We start from the raw sequence: 24,803 nt of genomic DNA on the forward strand, positions 1-24,803 counted from the left end.
GCTTATAGAGCATTTAGTATTTTGTATCTCACAATTTGTAATGTATATTTGATAATAAAGGAATTTATTTGAACGTATTTCGTTCTGGCCTATTTATCTACGATCGTTCAACGCAATTTGATTACGCTTTTATTTGTTCATTTTCCCATAAGGAAGGAGCATATTTTTTTAAATATTTGCCATTAATGAACCTCATGTGCTTGGTGCCATCTAAATCTTCTAAATGGTAAGTTCCATTAGGCAACACACTATTTACTTTATATGGCCTTCGCAATTGGGCGACCACTTGCCATACTTTGGATCCTTACTATCCAAAGGGAGTATTGTTTTCCAAACCAATTCACCTAGGCTAAATGACTTGGCTATAACTTTTAAATTATAAAACTTAGTCATCCTTCATTTTTGAACTTGAAATCTATCCAGGACGTCCAACTTTAATTCGTCCAACTCCAATAACTTTTGAACTAGTGATTCGGTATACTCACCATCACTTAACTTATGTTGCAAACAGACTCTGATTGATCGCACATTGATTTCCATAGGCAAAACGGCCTCCTGTCCATAAGTAAGTTGGAAAGGAGTAACCTTGGTACTTGATCGAAGCGACGTCCTATAAGCCCATAAAGCTTTGTTAAGACATTCGTGCCAATTTCTGGCATTTTTCATCTATCATTTTCCTTATGATATTTTTAGGATCTTATTAGAAGATTCTGCTTATCCGTTAGATTGAGCGTAATATGGTGTAGAGTTCACTAATTTAACTCCAAACTCGCTCAAGAATTTATTCGCTTGATCTCCATTTAAAGAAGTTCAATGATCTACCATCAAAGTTTGTGGAATCCCAAATCTATAAATAATATGATCACGGATAAATTCTATGGCACTCTTTTGGGTGATCTCCTTTAAAGGTATCACTTCTACCCACTTATTGAAAAAATCAGTTGCAACTATAACAAAGGTATGTTGCTTGGACGATGGGGGATAAATCTTCCCTATCAGGTCTATCGCCCAACCCTTGAACGACCAGGGTTTGATAATGGGTGCCATCTCTCTTACTGGCGCCCTTTGTATTGGACCATGCTTTTGGCATGTTAGACAACTCTTTGCTTATTGAACACATGATTCTCCCATCTTCGGCCAAAAATATCCATTCCTAATAATTAACCATCTCATCTTTTGGCCAACTTAATGAGCTCCACATATCCCTTCATGCACTTCAGCCGTGATTGTTCTGGCTTCTTGCAAACTTACACATTTTAGTAATATACCATCAGAGCGTTTCTTAAACAATTCTTCATCCATCAATATATAGTTTAGCAAACGTAACTTCATTTTTCTACTACCTCCTTTATTAGGTTCTTTAAAGAACCTTTTAATCTCTGTCCTCCTTTGGACTACGGGCAATATTACTCCATATTCATAAGTAGATTTCCAATTTAAAGCCTTTGAATACCCTGAGGCCATCTGGCCCAATTCATTTGCTATGTCATTATATATTCTATTAACACATTGAAGCTCTACTTGATCGAATTCTTCCAACAATTCTTAGGCGATTTCATATTGACTTATAATAGAATCACTTTGGCACTTAAAATTACCGGTCAATTGGTGAATTACCAATTGAGAATCGCCTCTAACGATCACATTCTTTACCTTCATATCTATCATTAATTCTAAGCTTACGATTAAGATTTCATATTCCGCTTGATTGTTTGTGCACATCCTATCCAAAGTGAATGCGAACTTGTAACAAATCCCTAAAGGATTTATCAATGCTACTCCTACTCTTACTCCTGCACCTTTAGAGGTTTTTGACCCGTCGAAATATAAAATCCAAGGTTTTAATTCGAATGAATTGATTTCTAATTCAATTTCCTCATGTATGTCAAGGCATGGGTGATCGGCCAGAAAGTTAGCCAAAGCTTGATTTTTGATTGCCTTTTGGGGTATGTATTGTATTTCGAATTCTGATAATGCTAACGTCCAAAGGCCTACCCTTTGGTGTAAAATAGGGCAAGAGAACATTTACTTAACCAAATTTACTCTAGAAATCAAATAAACGGTTACGGGCCGTAAATAAGCCCTTAATTTTGTACACATGAAATACAATGCAAGACATAATTTTTCAATGGCAAAGTAATTACATTCACATCTTGTTAACCGTCTACTCAATTAGTAAATCGCCCATTCTTCACCAAATTGGTCTTCTTGCGCGACCATTCCAGCTATTGATTCTTGTTCAGCCGATATATACACTTTCATTGGCCGTCCTTGGATTGGTGATACCAAAATTGGTGGACTTGATAAATATGTCTTCAGGCTTTCAAAAGCCTTTTGATGCTCTTCTTTTCAGATGAATTCGTCCTGATTTTTCAACTTTAAAAGTGGCGAAAAAGTTTTAGTTCGCCCTGTACAGTTAGAAATAAAGTGTCTTAAAAAATTTACTTGCCCTAGGAACCTTTGCAATTCTTTTTTATTGCTAGGTGGTTTGGCCTCTAAAATGGCCTTCACTTTATTTTTATCAAGTTCAATCTCCCTTTTGTGTACTAAGAAATCAAGGAAGTTTCCTGCATTAACGCCAAATGTACATTTCAAGGGATTCAATTTTAGTTTATATTGCTTCATTCGCTCAAATGAACATCTCAATTGTTTAAAATGGTCCTCTTCTTTACTGGTTTTGACCACTATATCATCTACATACACCTCAACAAACTTGCATATCATGTCATGAAAAATCAGGTTCATTACCCTTTGATAGGTCGCTCCTGCATTTTTCAGGCCGAAAGGCATAACTACTCATTCAAAACATCCTAGGGATCCAGGGCACCTAAAGGCAGTTTTGTGTATAACTTCCTTAGCTATATAAATTTGATTGTATTTTGAATACCCATCAATGAAGGAATATATTATGTGTCCAGCAGTCGAGTCTGCTAAAGAATCTACCGTAGGCATGGGATATTCATTTTCGGGTGTGGCTATGTTTAGATTCCTAAAGTCTACGCACACCCTTAATTTACCATTCTTTTTTAGCACTGGCACGATATTGGACAACCACTCTACATATCTGGCTGTTCTAATAAAGCTTGCTTTTAATAATCGCTCTATTTATTTCTTAATCTCAGGAAGTACATTAGGAGCAAAACGCCTATGGGGTTGCTTATGAGGTTTAAAATTTGGCTTGTTGGCAATCTATGTTCCACTAAATCTCTATTTAAGCCAGGCATATATTCATATTCCCAAACAAAACAATCCTTATATTTTTTTAATAAAGCGATTTATTTATCACTAACCTCTTGATCGAGTATCTGGCTGACGAATATTGGGCGATCTTCCCCTTCATTGCCAATATTCACTTTAATCAGAGGGTTTTGTGCTTGAGTGTATCTAAGCTTGGTGGTCCTCATTACTTCATCGTCCATTTCCCTTATAGGCGCTTCTTCTTCTAAACAATTCACCTTGTTGATTTCTTGGCCAAAACTTTGTTCCAACTCGAACATTGCCAATTTGTCTCCCAATGCTTTCAAGGCTTCTTCTTCTTTCATCTTGTCTTTACATTCTATGTTGAAAGCCATTAATTTGGTTTTGAAGGCCTGAACATCGGCCATTTGCCTTTGTTGCTTACAACTCATTTAAAACTCCTTGATTACTTTTTTGCCAATTACTGGCTCTTCCAGGGCCACTATGTTTGGCCTCATTTGACTGAACATTTCAGTGAGTGCATCTACCAAAAACGGCTCCTCGTTCTGTGCAACAATTTGAGTTTCTTCTCCATCTTGGACCACTCTGACATGTCCGTAATTTCCTTCGTACATGAATCTTACCACTAAGTTTGCTTCTACAACAAAGGTCTATGATCTGCCTGCACTACTTCTGCTTCACCCTTGACATTCCAGAAAACCAGGCATTGATGGAGCGATGAAAGTATGCAGCGACTTCCGCGTATCCAATCCCTTCCTAATAACACATTGTAATTAGTAGGGTCATCTATTACGAAGAAGACTGTGGTCCTAGGAGTTGTCCCTACAATTATGTCCAATGGCATAACCCCTTTAGCTGAAGTTGCTCCTCCATTGAAACTTGTAAGGATGACTTCTGTTGGAATCACATCACTTTCTGTCTTTGCAAACTTCCTCATCATCTTGGATGGAATGGTGTTTATAGCTACTCCATTATTGACAAGTACTTTATAGTTGTTCCATTATCGATAAGTATTTTTACCACAGGTATACTGTTAACTAAAGCCTTAACGTACAATTGTCTCAAGTGTGTAGTTAACTTCATGGCTGGTCTCTTAAAAATAACCTTTTCGGCAGCATCGATTTCCACTTCCTGCTTGTTCTCTGTGGAATTATCTTTTTGTGATAAGTCAACGTGCAGTATGTCGCACTGAGCTTCCGCTTCCTGAATTTCCTATTTATTGTTTTCTAATGCTTCTCCTTCGGTTACCCAACCTGTGGGAGGAGGCATTATTCTTGGAGGTGATCCATACTTTTTCGAGCGAGGTACTCTCTTTTTCCTCTCGGGCGTCCCGTACAGCACATAATAATTGAAAGAACGCCCAGATGGTTCCCCCAACAAATCCACTTCACGAACTCCCTCTCGATGTAGTTGCTTCAACAGAGTATTGTGCGATACTCTTCTTTTTCTTCTTTCTACTTCCAGATCAATTTCCTCTTTGATATCCGTCATACCATCATCCTCTTCACCATTTTAAGCCCCTCTAGTAGTTTGGCCTTCTTCACATTCCAGCATACATGCTTCTTCCTCGTTATCCTCTTTCTCTTCTTCTTCTTTCTCTTTGTTCTTAAACTCATAGGCTAGTAAATAGTTATTAGCCATGACAGGAGGTAACGTACTGAACTGAATAGTAAGGGGCTGATCCGGGTCTTCTCCATTCCTTCTGCCTCGCTCAAACTTCGATCTCCCAGAAGAACTCTCTGGCAATTCTTCCATCGACTCACCTGTACTAGTCTCCTCACTGTCTTTGAGAATATTTTGATTGGCCACCTCGAGTAATTTAGGCGCCTTAGGATGTGGCACTCCCTGTTGTTGCCTCATCATTCGTCCATAATTCCATTGAAAATACCTTTGTTGGGTTCCTCGTTGAAGGGTATCACCCTTCCTGCATTATACTGGAACGAATGCCATACATTTGGTTGGTAAGGTTGCAGCCTGAATGTTCTCCCATTATTTATTGACTTGAACTGCCTCTCAAAAGGTGGTCCCCTATAGAATGATGTACCTTACCCTCTACTAGGCTGAGCATTTGGGAAAAAACTAGAGCGATGGTGATGCTGCCATATCCCGGGTTTCTCTATGTTTGCACTCACTTCTCTTTTACATCTTGCACACAGGACGTCTTCATCCTTTTTAGGTTCCTTCCCGTTGATACGTTCAAAGACACTGGGGTGTGGTCCAAGATCCTCTTCTCCGTCATCTATAACCAACTTAGATTTTGGCAACTTGTTTTCGAAACCAGTCGTCACCATGTTCACCCCAAGTGGCTGTGGAAAAGGGTTTTCATCCACTGTCATCTTCTTCTTATCTTCGAACGTAATTCGTCCTGATTCAATGGCGTCCTGTAACACATGACGAAAAACCAAACAATTGTTAGTCAAATGCGATCATGCATTATGCCACTTACAATATTTTTACCCTTTATTTGTTCAGGGCTTGGCAACTTATGTTTATCGCTCAACTTTATCTATTTATCCTTATATAGGTTATCAAATATAAGGTCAGCTTTGGTTACATCGAACAAGAATGTTCTAGCCTTTTTGTTTTCATCTTTTATAGGCTCACCCTTGCCCGACGATCTAGGCTTAACCATTATAGGACAAGTATACACGTCTCCTTTGATTAATTCGGCGAAACATATTTCGGTTTGACCGTAATACTCGTCATTAATGGTATGAACATCAAAATTTGGGTCTCTATAATAAGTCCCCTTACTAGAATTTTTCATTTGCTCTTCTTCTCTTATTAATCCCTCATACCTAATCACGTTGGCGCTCTATTGAAAAAGATCAGGAAATTTCCTGTCCTGGAATTTCTTTTTCAAATCAAAGCTTAAACAATTTTGAGCGATTTTGACAAACTCCTTTTCCGTCAAAGGTACAAAACATTTACTTCTTGCTGTCTTGAACCTTTGAAGGAAACCTTTTGCTCATTCGTTTGGCATTTGACGTAGATTCGCCAAATCTGCCAAAGTAACTTTAGACTCAATCTTATAAAACTGAGTATGGAACAATTGCTCCAATTGTTGCCATATTTGAACAGAGTTTGCTGGCAAATTGATGAACCAAGAGAAAGCTACTCCTGTTAATGAACTAGAGAACAACCTTATTTTATGGTAGTCGATTACTTCACCACTTTGCAGTGTGAATCGCCCTATGTGTTCTAGAGTAGACACCTTTCCTAACCCGATAAATAATGAGAATTCTGGCATTTTATACCCTCTAGGCCATGGATATGCTTGGTCTACCCAATCAGGGTATGGCTTTGTGTAAATCGGCCTAATGACAGGACGTACCCCAAAAGCCATTTGATCCTGTACTATTTCCATAATTTGATTTCTCAACATGATGTTGAGGTCATATGAAATTCCTACAGGTTGGTTGATTGCTTGATTTGCCTGAGGCTTGATGTTTGGTCCTTGGTTGGCAACAAAGTTGCCATGATTTGGGTCATTGTTACCATTAGCCTGAATATTTATTTCATCATTGACATGTGGGGTGTTCTATCCATTATTTAGAACATTATCTCTGATATTTAGGTTACCCCCTAAGTTAGATGTACCATTACCACTATCCTAATTTGACATTACACCATCCTCCTGGTTTGAAGTAGGTGGACCAAAAGGTGGTTCTATCCCCTGATTTGGACTTAGGACTGGGGAATTATGTCCCACGATTGTTCTAATTTGAAAGTGATTTGCAATAGGCACAACCGGCTGACAAATTTGGCCTACTACCTCATTCATTATTTCTTTTAATGTATTCAGTTGTTTGGTCATATTGTCATAATGTGCATTCCCATTCTGGGTAAATCTTTCCATATTATGAACATTTCGTAGATTTACCTGTTCAACCACATCCTGTGTGAGTTCTCCAAACAATGCACGCATGGTTCGAGAACTCATCTCTGTCACTGGTTCGTAACGAATGTGATTGCTCTGACTCTGTCCCTCTGTTCGTGGAGAGTTTTGCCCTCCTCATATCGCTCGATCACAGACTGGACTCCTCTCTGACTTGCTACTTCCTTATCAAATTTGTGAGGTATATTGTTTCACATTTTGTATCTTCAACACCAAACACCAAGGTCCCACTGGTCGTGCCAAATTGTTTCGCGCGGGTAGTCGCTAACAATTAAGAAGGAATCAAACGGTTGTGTAAGGAACAGACCTCTTGAGACAAAGTCTCAAAAATGGGTGTTTTATTGGCGATGATTTACAATTGGAACTAAACAGAATGCTTCCAAGGGGCGCAAGCACACGAGTACTAAAAGAAATGTTTAAATTTAAACTAAGAAATTGAAATTACATATTCTCTGTTTGAGAGTATTTGATTCGGGGTCCTTTTCTCTATGTCTTCTCTTCCTTTTATATTCCATTGATAATTTCTTCGTGGCAAACCACTTGAAAACTGCCTGATTGCTGTATAACTACCCATTTTCTTTATGGTGGCTAACTTGTTGTGGAACTGTCGTTTCTAACTGTTACCATTACTCTTTGTCATTCAACCGCCTTCAATTGGGCTCCTTGAATCGTGGAATGTGATAAGATCACTCAATAACTGCTTCAACAATTGCTATTTTGGATAACCATAATGTTTTATGCTTGCTAAGATCATGGACGATTCAAAGGTTTGGACGAAAACGGGGTCATCACTCTGGACGATCGTAAGGTATTTTATTCGTTCAGATTTTGGGCGTCTTGCAAGCTTGGGCAATGATGTTACCGTGTTCGTGGGCTTCCACCGCATTCATCAATAATCCTGTTTGGACCTTTATCCTGGATTCCCCAATTGGGCTTCACTCTTTGGGCTATTTGATTTGGGCTGCACTTTTAGTGTATCAACAGTATGTATTTACACTTTACACACTGTATTTTTTGTATTTGCACTTTACATACTAATTTTATAGTATGATAATAAAATTAATTTTTTGCTATTATTTCTTTTTGCTAAATAAATAACAAATGTCATTAAAATAATTAAATAGACCTAAATATCCATAACTGAAAATAACAAATCCCACCTTTTGTATGACGTCATGCAATATTTCACATATCAATTTTTTAACTTTTTTTTTTTTTCAAAAATCAATTACTATTTCATTTTCATCTAATTTCTTTCTTTCTGATTTATTCATACATCCATAAATTAACATCTTGTCGAGTCCTCTCATTGTATTTTTTTTTTATTTTAACACAAAATTATATATTTTTATATAGATTATTCCTTTATACGAAGCTTTCAATAGAAAAGAAAAAATTCGTCCGCAATAGGTACCAATAAAATTATGCATGCATTCTTAATAATTTTTTAATTTACAAAATCACCCTAACTTAAAATGAATAAGAAATCAATGTTTAGCTACAAAATAACATCTAATATCACAATTTATTCTAATTAATCGTTTTCAAATTTTATTTATTGAACAAATTTTAATCAGAATATATCATTTAAGAACTTTTGCCCCCGTTTGGCCCCATTATTTTTTATTATAATGGGGGAATAATGTTTTTATTTTTATTTTTGAAAAATAGATGGTTGTAAAAGAATGATAAGTTTTCAATTTATGTGTAATATTATTTTATTGAAAATTGTGTGATAGAAAATAGGAGAGAGAAAATTTTATATTATTTTCATGAGATTTAATCTGTTCTTGCAATGTTAGAAGAGTCAAGTGAAGTATTTTCTCAATTTTTCGTTATTATTAACGTACTGAAATTAATTTTTATTGATTTGATGTAAGGGTTTAGGAAAAGAAGATAATAAATTTTATAAATCTTTTACAAAAATAAACACCCTTTAACGAAAAAATATTTAAACTTAAAATGAATAAGAAATCAATGTTTAGCTACAAAATAACATCTAATATCACAATTTATTCTAATTAATCGTTTTCAAATTTTATTTATTGAACAAATTTTAATCAGAATATATCATTTAAGAACTTTTGCCCCCGTTTCGCCCCGATTATTTTTTATTATAATGGGGGAATAATGTTTTTATTTTTATTTTTGAAAAATAGATTCTTGTAAAAGAATAATAAGTTTTCGATTTACATGTAATATCATTTTATTGAAAATTGTGTGATTGAAAATAGAAGAAAGAAAATTTTAAATTATTTTGATGAGATTTAATCTTTTCTTACAATGTTAGAAGAGTCAAATAAGTATTTTCTCAATTTTTCGTTATTATTAACGTACTGAAATTAATTTTTATTGATTTGATGTAAGGGTTTAGGAAAAGAAGATAATAAATTTTATAAATCTTTTACAAAAATAAACACCCTTTAACGAAAAAATATTTATTGAAAAACCAATAATTTTTCAACAAAGGATATTTTGTAAACATTATGCAAAGTGTAGTAATTTATAAAATATGGTATTTAAAGTGTAGTTACAGCTCATATACATTATGTACTATTTTGTAAATTTCCTTAAATTAAAGAGGGTTATTCATTTAGATTTTGCATAGGACATAAAAAATCTCATAACTTGTCTTGAATATAAAAATAGTAACGTATCATATTCAGCTTCAAATGATAATAGTCTATTGGCAAAAAATATGGAAATTATTATTATCTATACTTCACTGAAAACAATAAAATATCAAATGTTTTCCATTATTTTTTATTTTTAATTTTATTTTTCGTAGAACTAGCATAGGAATGCATTTTCATTTTTTTTTCAAAAAGTAGTCTCTCAACCAAATTGCAAAACTCAATTTTACTTCAACTTGATATGATTCGGCATATTAAGTTGCTATGTGTCTAATTGTGTGGGTTTACCTCAAGAGTGGATTTGCAAACTGTTGAATAATGCTCGACATTTCTGTGTTTTGCAACCCAATTCTAGTGGCCCTTTTAAATGGAATGTGACCCGGTTTTGGCCCTTTGTGCACATCTCGCGTTACTTAAACACACGCCTTTGATAAATGGTTGAGATTGTGCCACTTGTTGCCGGCTGGACTGTTGGATGCAAGTGACCTTTTATATACCCTGACTTCTCCTTTTTTGAGGCATAATTCGAGAGACTTCTAGGGTTTCAATGAGTCTTGTTCTCTGTAATCTTTTGGTTCTAGGTGTTCTTGGTGAGATCTAGAATAGATTACAGTGTTCTTGTGATGATTTTACTCACTGATTGAGTATTTGGTATAGGTTACTTTGGTGTAATCTGTGTGAGAAAGAATTCGTGTATTTTCAGAGTCTGAGAGTTAGATCTTTTAGATCTCTTATGCTGTAATTCTTAAACACTTGATATTTTTGTTGGTGCTGGTGGATTGGAGCAATAATCACTTAAAGTGGATGCTCAACGTGGTGATTAGCCCTTTGTGGGTGAACATCCAGACCTAAGGGCGAAAAATCTTGGTGTTCTTTTATTTTCTGTTGCTGTTTTGATTACTTTTGGGACAGGAAATACCTACAGTGGTATCAGAACACTTCGATCTGTTCATATAATATTCGATCTTGCCTTCTGTGGTGTTCTTGATGGTCAGAACTCTCGATTGTCATAGATCCATACTTTAAAGGAGTTCGTGATCACTGTTCTGGTGGAAAAGCAAAATAGTCTTGTTATTTATTATTTTACACTATTGGCCTGAGACGAGTTTGGTAACGAGTTTTTTAACCCTAAAATTATTTTTTCGATTCTTTTGATAGTTTTCTATTTTCTTGGTTGAAGCCCACCTGGATCTTCCTTTGTCTAGGGTTTCATACGATAACACTAGAATCCGAGAGGAGTGGGTTTAACAGATTCTTCAAGATTAGTTGTGAAATCTGTTTGCTGAAAGTAAATGTTATGTGGTTTATTGGTTACTTGATTTACCTGCTCTCTCTATTATATATTTTGTACATCTATGTGAGAATCAACTGCACACTGGCACTTTGTGTGTACACCTGTGCATATAAATTTGTTTTTCTCTCACACTAGATACTTAAACTTTGTATTGGCCTAAAGATTGTTAAAGTTTTAAAATCATGGGAAGCACTAAGATTGATATTGAAATCTGGAACGGCAAATGAGACTTTAGTCTCTGGAGTCAAAAATTGAATGCTCTTTTAAAGCAACAAAGATGTGTGAAAGCTATAGATGAATCATGAGGTCTTGAAAGTATTGAAAATAGGAGGACAGATCAAGATGAAATTGCTTGGAGTACAATTTTCTTGCATTTATTTGATAGTGTGATTAGAGAGAGAGGAAAAATAAAAATTGCAGCTGAAATTTGGACATAGCTTGGCTCTCTTTATCAAACCAAAACCCTTCCCAATAAATGTTACTTGTAGAACTTCAGTTTTAAATTTGATCCTAATAGTGATCTTGAAATGAATCTTGATAGATTTAATAAACTATCACAGGATATCACCAATAGTGGTGAAACTCTCTCTAATGATCAAAAATATGTGGCCTTACTGTCATCTTTGCTTGACAAATACAAAGAAGTAAAACATGCCCTTGAATATGTTAGAATATCTGTAACTGTTGATGTCATCACTGCTTCTTTGAGGAATAAGGAACTAGAATTCAAAAGTGAATCTAAAACCTCCATAACTGGAGTAGGATACAATGTAAGAGGAAATTCTTTTCTAAGAAAAATAATTTCAATCAAAATGTGAACAAAAATCTTGGAAAACCAAAAGATTCTACTGGAACTTTTCAGAAGGGCAAATCAAAATTTAATAAGAATAATAGTAAGGCCAAAAGTAGAAAATGTTACTTTTGTGGTAAATTGGGTCATTATATTAAAGACTGTATAAAAAGAATTGAAGAATTGAAAATCACCAATAAGGTTAAAGTTGGAGTTGCTATAGCTTATGAAGAAGCTGCAGCCTCAAATGGACAAGCCTATGTGTTATGTCAATTCCCAATCAAAGATGATTGAATTCTTGATTTTGGATGTACTTTCCATATGTCACCCTATAAAGAATACTTTATTGACTTTTATCAAACTAATGGGGGACATGTAATAATGGGGAATGATTTTTCTTGCAAAATTAAAGGCATTGGTTAGATTGTATTAAAACTAGAAAATGGAAATGTGCTGATTTTAAATAAAGTTAGATATATTCCAATTTTAAAGAGAAATTTAATCTCTTTAGGAACTCTTGATGATGAAGGTTTTAATTCAATCATAACCAAAGGAATTCTATCACTTCAAAAGAATTTTGCAAAAGTTATTCAGGTAGAAAAATCAAATGGCACATATGCTTTAAAGGCTACATCTAAAGAATCAAAACATTGTTGTAAATGTATCCCTGTCTGATAAATCTGAAATATGGCATAAAAGGTTGGGGCATATAAGTGATAAGAGCCTACATGTTCTTAAAAAACAATGTGTTTTAGGTAAAGATAAGATAGAAATGATGTCTTTTTGTGAACATTGCATATATGGGAAGCAAAAGAAACTTCCTTTTGCTACTAATATCCATAAGTCTAAATCCACTCTTGATTACTTGCATACAGATTTATGAGGACCAGCTACTGTGTCCACCTATTCTGGTTTTAAATATTATCTTTTGATTGTTGATTATTTTTCAAGAAAAAATTAGGTCATACTTTTGAAAAATAAATCTGATACTTTTCAAAGCTTTATCACTTGAAAAATTCTTGTTGAAAATCAAATAAATAAAAGTGTTAAAGCTTTTAGAACTCATGATGGCCTTGAATTTTGCAATGAAGAATTTGATAATTTTTGTAAGGAAAATGGGATCCTAAGACATAGGACTATTACCTATACAGCTCAACAGAATGGGTTAGCAGAAAGAATGAATAGGACCCTATTAGAAAGAGTGAGATATATGTTAATAAGTTCAAGCATTCCAAAACTGTTCAGGGAGATTCTAATAAATAAATGTCCTACAAAATTATTGGATTATGATACACCTGACCATGTTTGGAATGATCATCCTGTTGACTACTCCAAACTTAGGATTTTTGGATGTACAGCATATATACACTAAAATAAAGGAAAATTAGAACCCCGAAATTAGAACCCCGGATCTATGAAAGGCATATTTTAGGGATATGGAGAGGGTGGTAAAGGCTATAGAATTTGGCTAAAAAATCAGGAAGGATATAAAGTAATAATTACTAGGAATGTCATCTTTAATGAGATGGATTTTCTTTGTATTAAGGGAAAAGGTATTACAGTCACTGAAACTAATAAAAATAGACATTTCCTGCAATCTGAAATAACTACTGGGGACCTAAACCTTGAAAATGAAGACCAGTTTGAGGTGGAGCATCCTTAGGAACAGGATACTGAACCTGAAAGCAAATAAATCCTTTAGAAGATTACCATCTTGCTAGGGATAGAGAAAGAAGAGAAATTAGACCACCTTTAAGATATAGTGGACCTGATTTCTGATTGCACTTAGTGTGCAACATTTTTTAGACAATGAGCCCGAAACTTATGAGGAGGCTATTGAAGGAAAAAATGCAACGCATTGGCTTTTAGCCATGGAAGATGAAATGCTTTCATTAACTAAAAATAAGACCTGGATTTTGGTAAATAAACCTAAACGGGAGAGAATCATTGACTACAAATGAGTCTATAAGATAAAGGAAGGTGATCAAAAGGATGGAAATGTTAGGTTCAAGGCCAGCTTAGTTGCTAGAGACTTTAACCAAAGAGAAGGAATTGACTATAATGAAATTTTTTCCCCTGTAGTCAAGTATACCTCTATAAGAATCTTACTTGCTCTTGTTTCACATTTTAATTTTGATTTAGAACAACTAGATGTGAAAACTGTTTTTTTCTATGGAAATTTAGATGAAAAGATTTATATGACCCAATATAAAGGCTTTGAACAGAAAGACAAAGAAAACTGTGTTTATCTTTTACAGAAATCTCTCTATGACTTGGAACAAGCCCCCAGGCAATGATACATTAGGTTTGATACTTTTATTAAGGGCCTTGATTTTAATAGAGGAGAATATGATCCTTGCTTTTATTATAAAGGAAATGGAAGACCTAATTTTTGTTATCTTTTGTTATATGTTGATGATATGTTACTTGTTGGATGTGATACAACTGAGATAAACAACATTAAATAAAAGTTAAAACAGGAATTTGAAATGAAAGACTTAGGTTGTGTCGAGAGGATTTTAGGAATGGAAATTAGGAGAAATAGAAATAATCACAATCTGTTTCCCACTCAACAATCATATATTTCAAAAATATTACGCAAATTTTCTATGAATGAAGCCATAGAAGTCACCTTACCTTTAGGCAGCCATTTTAAATTTTCTATAGAGCAGTGCCCTAAAACTAAAACAGAAAGAAATAGAGTAGAGAAGGTGCCTTATGCAAATGCTGTTAGATCAATTATGTATATCATGGTTTGTACCAGACCTAATCTTGCTTTTGCTATTAGTGTATTAAGTAGATACATGAGTAATCCACATGAATGTCATTGGGAAGCAATGAAATGGTTGTTAAGGTATTTAAAGGGGACATCACACTTAGGATTAATGTTTATCGAAAGAAAAACGAGAATAAAACTTAAAGATTATGTTGATTCAGACTTTGCTGGTAACTGTGACAATAGGAAATCAATATCTGCATATGTTTTTTTACATTAAATGATACTTGCATAAGCTAGAAATCACAACTGCAAAAATTGGTTGCCCTATCATCAACAGAGGTTGAGTACATTGCAGCTATAGATGCTGTAAAGGAAGGGATCTGGGTGAAAAATCTGTTAAATTAAATTAGTTTTCCTGATGATAATGCTACTATATTTTCTTACAGTCAATCAGCTATACATCTTAGTAGAAATCCAATTTTTCATGATAGAACTAAACATATAGATGTGAAATTTCATTTCATAAGGGATATCATAGAAAAAGAAATCATAAAGATAGAAAAGATTTTTACTTAGTGTAATCCAGCTGATATGGGAACAAAAACACTTCCTTTACATAAATTTAGGGATTGCTTAAATATGCTAAATATTGTAACTGATTAAAGTTTTCTTTTGTAGGTATTTAGAGCAAATGAAATCTAAAGGAATAGTTATCCTCTAATCCACATGAAACCCATAAATGTCAAGTAAGGTGGAGATTGTTGAATAATGCTACACATTTCTGTGTTTTGAAGCCCAATTCTAGTGGCCCTTTTAAATGGAATGTGGACCCGATTTTGGCCCTTTGTGCACATCTCGTGTTACTTAAAAACACGCCTTTGATAAATGGTTGAGATTGTGATACTTGTTGTCGGCTGGACCGTTTGATGCAAGTGACCTTTTATATACCCTAACTTTTCCTTTTCCGAGGCATAATTCGAGAGACTTCTAGGGTTTCAATGAGTTTTGTTCTCTGTTTGTCCTCTCTTTGAAAACTCTTGATTTTCATCTGTAATCTTTTAGTTCTAGGTATTCTTGATGAGATCTAGTATAGATTACAGTGTTCTTGTGATGATTATACTCACTGATTGAGTATTTGGTATAGGTTACTTTGGTGTAATCTGCGTGAGGAAGAATTCATGTGTTTTCAAATCTGAGGGCTAGATCTTTTAGATCTCTTGTGCTGTAATATTCTTAAACACTTATATTTTTGTTGGTTCCAGTGGATTGGAACAATAAGCACTTAAGGTGGATGCTCAACGTGGTTATTAGCCCTTTGTAGGTGAACATCCAGGCCTAAAGGTGAAAAATCTCGGTGTTCTTTTATTTTTTGTTGCTGCTTTGATTACTTTTGGGACTGGAAATACCTAGACAAACTAAACTGTCAAACCAGGATTTTCTTTAATCAAATTAACAAATACGTGATAGTAACATTCAATTTAATGAGATGATTGTACCAAATATATATTTTCTAGGACTCGTCTAAAGTTTCGATAGAAGTTCAATAAACTTCGATGTTTCAAACGCATATGTTACCACCTACCATTACAAGACTCTTAAACAACTTCAAAATCCCATACGCTTCCAACTAGAGAGAAAATGGTAAGTACAAAGATTAAATGGGCCTATGGAAAAATCAGGCACAATTTATATTTGTGGAAAAATCAGGTTTCTGTCTTTTTGCTGAGTAATGTTATTTACAGGCGCTCACTATTGGAGTCACCCTATGTGGCATATATGTGACGATTAGTAATTTGATATATTAATGTGATAGTTCTTTATTACCTTATGCAATAAATCACTAACCGTCACATGTATACCACATAGGGCGATTGTGATGATGACTGATTGTAAATAGCATTATTCATTTCTCATTTATTATACATTTTTTATTTTAAAAAGGCCATTAAAATGGTCACATTGTTCTTTGTCTTGGTCACAATAACAAAAATTTCTCATCCCAAATGTGTGTTATTGTTCCTGAATTTGAGCTGTGTCCACGTTCAGTATTGAGATTCGTGCTATTTGGGTATAATTATGTTACGTGTTTGCATACTCAGGCAACCTACCGGGCCCCACAGCCAACTCATGTCGAACCAGTAGCACTGAAGCCGAGGTGATTGGGATTTTCGAGACCCACAAACTGAGGTCCATAGAAGCCTAAGCCCATATATACTGAAGCCCCACATGTCGAGGCCTTGTTGGCCGAAGCTCTGTAGCCGAGGTAGCAACCTCCAAATCACAAAGCGGCATCTTCCATAGACACTTCTCCCAAGAGATCCTCTGCACAAAGATCTTACCTGAATGATTGATAGGGTGTCTGTCATGAATGTAAAGGTCATGTCTTGTCACTGATAGAGGCGGATCTGCTAATCAATAAATGTATAGCAAGTTAGGTGCGGCTGATGCCTACAATTTGACATGTAAATTGTTCGGATGAGGCCACGTGTATCCCGAACCAAGGGTCACGATCTAACTTATAACACTATAAATACTCCCCCATGTACCCCATACAAAGGCTAATGCTAGAATCAATACAAGGAACAACACTTTACTCAACTCTCTCTTATTATCTTGCAACATAATATGAGTTTACACATTTTTACATATACATTTACAAACATTGATTGGTAATTATTGTACAATCGATCTACGATCATCTCGTCGAATTTCGAACGTTCTCGTCCCACGTCGTTGAGCTACTCCCACGCCCTTGATCTGTCCGTTTTAGACCGTCCACGTGTCTTTGCGTGTTGGACTTTCGCTTACGTGTGCGCGGGTGGATCCGGCATCTGTTGGCAACATTTTTTGGGGTCAACAGATTGGCGCCGTCTGTGGAAAATCATACAATAAGCACGAACAACCTTATAGTGAAAACATATTGAAGAGGAACATTTAGGCGCCCCCTTAAAAAAGGATTTGTTCTTGAAAAAGAACAAGAGGAAGTCCCACAACTTAGCAAAAATCTGAAGTTCAAACATAGAAAATGAGTTCAAACGAAGACACGCCCCCCCAGAAGGGTAAGAGAAAATGTAGGTGTGCTCCCTCCAGCAGCTACCCCAATAACTCGGAACCGACTCCACCACGACCATAGACAAGGTGGAATGCGAATGATAGCCCGATTATCAAGAGAAATGGCCGCCATGGCAGCCAACATGAGAGATGTTGCTAGCCAGAACATGGCTATGAGGGAACTCATGGTCCAAATGCAAGGCCAAGGAGGCTTCCCTATTCCTCCATACGCCCCCCAAGGGCGCTACCAGTAAGAAGATGAAGTTCAAAATCAGAGAGTTGCATCGCCAGACTATAGCAAAGGTAGATGTCCATTTGAAAGGAAAATGGAAGTTGATGTTTCTTCCAACTACAGTTCTGGGCGACCCACCGAGGTCTCTTTGAACCATGATAACTTCCCACCTCCATATGACCAAAAGCAAAGACATAGGAGGTTAGATAGTGTATTTGACAGAATTAGCCCTACAAAACTGAGGCCCAGGGAACAACAGCCTCGCGAGCCTTGGACAAGGCCACAGCCTCCACCTCCTATGCCTCAACAGCCGGAAGAAAGGCATGAAAATACCTCCCGTGCTGCACCGCCTAGAAATAGGCGCCAAAGGAGGGAAGAGGAGGCTAGGAAACTTCCCGGAACCTCTCGCCAACCACCAAGGTTGAGGTCAAAGAAAACGATTCGGATGAGCAGCAGAGGTCCTGTGACTTGGACGATGATGATGATAACCTGCCATTCTCGAGGGAACTAAGGAGTACCCAGGTCCCAAACCACTATGTTATGCCCAAGATACCAAAGTATGACGGAAGAGGCGACCTTGAGAAGCACCTGAACACTTACAAAACTTACATGAGCCTAAGGCGAGCCACCCCAACTGTGAAATGCAAAGCTTTCCACTTAATACTTAGCGGAGCAGCTGAAATTTGGTATAGTAGGCTACCACCTAGAAATATAAGAAGTTGGCTCGAATTCAAGACCACCTTCTTGAAGAGGTTCGCTGTGAGCAAAGAGAGAGAGGCTCATATCCAACGCCTCTAAGACATGAGACAGGCACATGGAGAATCCCTGAAGAGCTTTCTATCACGCTTCACTGATGAGATGATGTACTGTGTGCAAGTCACCAACCGTGAGGCATTGTCTGCTCTGAGAGGAGGCCTGAACATGAACACCCTGTTTTGGAAGGATGTGCAAAATCAGGACCCCACCACCTACGACGCCCTGCTCGAGATGATGAGACGGGAGATCATCAATGGAGAATTGATTGAGCATAGGAATAGGGCAAGTAGAGGCCTCCCAGCTCCGCAAATACAGCGTGCTAGAGGGCCAACCTACCACTTGATGGATTACCAAATGAACCAAGCCGGAAATGAGAGTTCTGGGCAAGCACTTGCCACCACCACTCTTAACGCAGTCCCGACCTTGGCATATGAGGATATCAACAAGTCACTGACACCTAGCAGATGGGAACTCCGTAAGGATCCCGCAGGGGGAGAGGCCGAGGCTTGCGTTTGGGACTTAGAAATAGGTCAAATCCAAACCCCCCGATACTGCATATACCATCGGTCCTATGGCCACAACACAGTAAATTGTCAAGACTATGCTCATTGTACCCAACAGGAACCCCTCAGGGATAAAAATGAATCACCTCAGATTAATAGGCCCCCACCTAGGTATGACAACCGACCTGGGCGTGAAGAGGCTACTCCCCGTCAAAGGGAGGTTTCCCCACGACGAAGGGAACACGATGCAAAGAAGCTCAGGAAAACATGCAGACACCGAAGAAGTCGACAAACTCAGGATGAGGCCCCCTATCCACGAGATGGATACCATTTTGGAGGCCCATATGTAGGCGATGAAATGCGGAATGCTAAAATGAACTATGCTCGTGAGGCCAGACGCCCCCCGCTTACCAGCTATATTGTGGGCCACAGCTCCCAAAGGGATCAAGTTCCACCTATTGTCTTCACCCAGGAGGACGTTGAAGGGGTTTACTACCCCCACTGCGATGCACTTGTGGTGAGAGTGGTCATAGCCCGAGATGGGCTCAAACGAATGCTAGTTGACAACGGTAGTTCTGTCAACATCCTATTCGGGTCCACCTTCGACATAATGATACTGGACCATGAGTTGACGCCCACCACTACTCCATTGTACGGATTTACCGGAGATAGCATCACTCAAAGAGGAAAGATCACCCTTGCAGTGGAGATGAGGGAGCCTTCCCAAACCGTAATGAACTTTATGGAGTTCCTCATTATTGACAGTCGATCGGTCTACCACAGAGTAATGGGTTGGCCAACTTTAAAGGAATTGTGAGCCATCACCTCCATCCACCACCTATGCATGAAATTTCTGATGAAAAATGGGGTGGCAACGGTGAGAGGCGACCAAAGAGGCTCGAGAGAGTGCTATCTACGCTCCATCAGAAAGGTAGAGCCCCGGGACGTCCATGTGATTATCACCGACATAGTCATGGCTGATGTCCTAGGTGATGCTCCCTCCGAACTGGAAGATGTGGAAATGATCGACGCACCACCCATGCCAGGAATATTGGTTATCGATGAGATTGACCCCGCATAATTGAGCACGAACCTCAAGTATCCCCAGTTGAGGAGGTGGACCCCCGAGACCCATCCAAATTGTTATGGGTTGGCCAACTTTAAAGGAATTGTGAGCCATCACCTCCATCCACCACCTATGCATGAAATTTCTGATGAAAAATGGGGTGGCAACGGTGAGAGGCGACCAAAGAGGCTCGAGAGAGTGCTATCTACGCTCCATCAGAAAGGTAGAGCCCCGGGACGTCCATGTGATTATCACCGACATAGTCATGGCTGATGTCCTAGGTGATGCTCCCTCCGAACTGGAAGATGTGGAAATGATCGACGCACCACCCATGCCAGGAATATTGGTTATCGATGAGATTGACCCCGCATAATTGAGCACGAACCTCAAGTATCCCCAGTTGAGGAGGTGGACCCCCGAGACCCATCCAAATTGTTGAAAGTGGGAAAAGGCTTGTCCAACAGTTTGAAAGAAAAGATCAAGGATTTCCTAAGTAGGAACCTTGATGTCTTTGCTTGGAGGTATGAGGACATGGTAGGCATAGACCCCAAGGTTAGTTGCAACCACATGAAAATTGATCCTAAGGTTTCCCTGTATAGACAAAAGAGAAGAGCCCTTAACCCTGAGAGTTATGAGGCCCTGAAGGAAGAAGTTCAGAAGCTCATCCAAAAATGGCTTCATCAAGGAGGCCACCTATCTGAGATAGGTCTCCAACCCAATTTTAGTGAAGAAACACAACAGAAAGTGGAGAGTATGCATTGATTTCACTAACCTCAACAAAGCTTGCCGGAAAGACAGCTTTTCACTCCCAAGAATTGAACAACTGGTAGATTCCATGGCTGGGCATGAGTTTTTGAGCTTCATGGATGCATACTCCGGCTACAACCAAATTCTCTTGCACCCGGCCGATGAGGAACACGCCTCTTTTATTATAGACAGAGGCATTTACTGCTATAAGTTGATACCCTTCGGGTTGAAAAACGTCGGGGCCATATACCAAAGGCTCGTCAACAAAATGTTTGTGGACCTCATCGGCAAGACAATGGAGGTCTATATAGATGACATGCTTGTGAAGAGTATGGAAGCTGGGGACCACGTGACGCACCTCAACAACACCTTCCAAATCTTAAGAAGATATAGGATGAGACTCAACCCCCTCAAGTGCGCTTTCGGGGTTGCCTCCAGAAAGTTCTTAGGATACATGGTTAACCAACGTGGAATTGAAGCCAAGACTGAGAAGATTAAGGCCCTACTCAAGATGAGGTCCTCCCAAAAGCCAAAAGAGGTACAAAGCTTGACTGGGCGAGTGGCCGCACTTAGTCGCTTCGTCTCCAAAGCTATAGACAAATGCCTCCCATTTTTCAAAGTGTTGAAAACTGGGAAGAAGTTTCAATGGACCGAGAAATGTGAAGTGGCCTTCCAGCTCCTGAAAAGGCACCTAGGGTAGGCCCCCCTCCTCTCCAAACCGAATCCTAGTGAGATTCTTCAGCTATATCTGGCCGTCTCCAATGAGGCCATCAGTGTGGTTCTAATCCAAGAAGAAGGGACGACCCAACTCCCCGTATACTATACAAGTAAAGCACTACTATCGTCGAAAACCCGTTACCCCGATACGGAGAAGCTCGCTTTGGCCTTGATCACGGCTTCCAAGAAATTGAGGCCCTATTTCCAAGCCCACACCATACATGTGCTAACAAACTTTCCCCTGAGGCAGGTACTTCAAAAGCCCGATGCCTCAGGAAGATTATTGAAATGGGCTGTAGAGTTAAGCGAATTTGACATTGTATTCAAGGCTAGGGCGGCCATCAAGGGCCAATCCTTAGCTAATTTTGTGGCAGAATTTGCCAATTTACCCGAGGTGGATGAAATCATGAAAAATACTGAGCCCCCTACGTGGAACTTATTCGTGGATGGGTCGTTTGGGGACACCTGTTCAGGTGCCGGGGTTGTCCTCATCAGCCCAGAAGGTCACAAGCTGAACTCGGCTGTAAGGTTCGGGTTCAAGGCCACCAATAATGTGGTAGAATATGAGGCACTTCTTGCGAGCTTCAGATTAGCTAGAAAAATGTAAGTGAAGAGGCTACTTATCAGTAACGACTCCCAGCTGGTCGTTAGCCAGGTAAACTACAACTTCTCGGCCAGAGACAAAACCATGGCCTCTTACTTGAAAATGGTGATGAACCTCGTCCCATCATTTGAAAAGTTTGAGTTGATCCAGATCCCCGTGTTGAAAATGCACATGCAGACGCGCTCTCCACACTTGCAAGTAGCAAGGACTCCGAACTACTCACAATAATTCCAATAGAGCACCTCCTCATACCATCAACCGAGGCCCCTAATGTGATGTGGTTTGTCGGGACTCCTAACTGGATGCAGCCCATCGTGGCCTACCTAAAGGACCAAGTACTTCCCGCTAATAAGCATGAAGCTGACAAGCTAAGGAAGAGGTCAGTTCATTTTCTTTTCATTGATGATGTACTATACAAAAGGAGTTTATCCTCCCCACTCCTTCGATGCGTGGGAAAAGAAGAGGCTACCTACATTTTAAGGGAAGTCCACGAGGGAGTGTGCAGTAACCACTCTGGAGGTCTATCTTTGGCGTATAAAATACTGAGATAGGGGTACTATTAGCCTACCTTGCAAAAGGACGCCTTTCAGTTTGTACGAAAATGTGACAAATGCCAACGATTCTCTCCTATTCAAAGACAACCATCGCAAGATTTGACCGTGGTCTCCAGCCCTGGCCTTTCTCGAAATGGGGTGTAGACCTCATAGGCCCTCTACCAAAAGTCAGAGGAGGCGCGAGCTTTGCAATTGTGACCATTGATTACTTCACGAAGTTGGTTGAGGCTGAACCACTGGCAAAAATTACAGAGGCAAACACCTCCAAGTTCTTGTGGAAAAACATTTTATGCCGGTTCGAGATTCCCTACTCAATTATCTCAGACAATGGTAAACAGGTCGACAACAAGAAGGTCAAAAGTTTGTGTGAAGAATTTGGTATCAAGAAGCACTTTTCCACCCCCTCACCACTCACAAGCAAATGGCCAAGTTGAGGCTGTGAACAAGACAATCAAACATGCCCTGAAAAGGAAGCTTGATGTGTCAAAAGGGGCCTGGGTGAATGAGCTACCAAATGAGCTACCACAAGTGCTTTGGGAAATCCAAACCACAATGAGAACCCCCATAGGGGAAACACCTTTCCTCATGGCATACGGAACTGAAGCAATGAGCCCCATCGAAGTCGGACTTCCATCTCCCCGACATCTGCACTTCAGTGAAATAACAAATGATGAGCTCTGGAGGTTCAACCTCGACTTCATTGAGGAAAGAAGAGATGATGCCCAGCTGAAGCTCACCACATATCAAAAAAAGATAACGAAGTACTTCAACTCAAGGGTGAAGAAGAGGTCATTTTGAATCAACGACCTGGTCTTTAGGAGAGTCTTTCTCTCCTCCAAGGAACCAGGTACCGGTACCTTGGGTCAAAATTGGGAAGGCCCGTATAGAATCAAAGAAGAGATCTGACCTGGGACATACTAGATTGAGGACATGGACAGCAAGGCACAACCTCGTCCATGGAACATTGAGCACCTTCGAATCTATTATCAATGAATGTACTACCTCGTTGGATGATCTTTCCCAGCTCATGTAATATTTCCATAATTCAATCAAATTTTCCATGATTGAACTCATCTCGCACTACGTCGTCACCTTGGAATAGAGGTCAGTACCCCATCTCTGGGACACCTCGCCTGAACTCCGAGGCTCACATCACTTACCTCCCTTTGGCGAGGCTGAACGTCACTGGGAGAAGTCTCAACATGGATGAACCATCCACCATATTAGGAAACGTCGTCACCTCGGAGGAGATGTCAACGTCCCATCTCTGGGCCACCTCGCTTGAACTCCGAGGCTCATACACTTGCCTCCCTTTGACGAGGCTAAACGCCACTGGGAGAAGGCTCAACATGGATGAACCATCCACCATATTGGGAAGCGTCGTCACCTCAAAGGAGAGGTCAGCATCCCATCTCTGGACCACCTCGCTTGAACTCCGAGACTCACGCCACTTGCTTCCCTTTGGCGAGGCTGAACGCCGATGGAGAAGCCTCAACATGGATGAACCATCCACCATGTAAGGAAGCGTCGTCACCTCGGAGGAGATGTCAGCGTCCCATCTCTGGGCTACCTCGCTTGAATTTCGAGGTTCACGCACTTGTCTCCCTTTGGCGAGGCTGAACGTCACTGGGAGAAGCATCAACATGGATGAACCATCCACCATGTTGGGAAGCGTAGTCACCTCGGAGGAGAGGTAGCGTCCCATCTCTGGGCCACCTCGCTTGAACTCCGAGGCTCACGCCACTTGCCTCCCTTTGGCGAGGCTAAACACCACTGGAAGAAGTCTCAACATGGATGAACCATCCACCATGTTGGGAAGCGTCGTCACCTCAGAGGAGAGGTCAGCATCCCATCTCTGGGCTACCTCACTTGAACTTCGAGGCTCACGCCACTTGCCTCCTTTTGGCGAGGCTGAACGCCACTGGGAGAAACCTCAACATGGATGAAACATCGACCATGTTGGGAAGCGTCGTCACCTCGGATGAGAGGTAGCGTCCCATCTCTGGGCCACCTCGCTTGAACTCCGAGGCTCACGCCACTT

General features: G+C 39.1%; 1 protein-coding gene across 1 annotated transcript; it reads left to right on the forward strand.

Moving 5' to 3' along the window:
* The first annotated feature begins 18,616 nt into the window (after positions 1-18,616).
* Positions 18,617-19,891, forward strand: LOC111397904. The gene has a single exon (XM_023024867.1). The coding sequence runs from the start codon at positions 18,617-18,619 to the stop codon at positions 19,889-19,891; it is 1,275 nt and encodes a 424-aa protein (XP_022880635.1).
* Positions 19,892-24,803: the final 4,912 nt, after the last annotated feature.

The sequence above is a fragment of the Olea europaea genome, chromosome 7 (genome assembly GCF_002742605.1).
Source record: "Olea europaea var. sylvestris chromosome 7, O_europaea_v1, whole genome shotgun sequence".
Lineage (NCBI taxonomy): Eukaryota > Viridiplantae > Streptophyta > Magnoliopsida > Lamiales > Oleaceae > Olea > Olea europaea.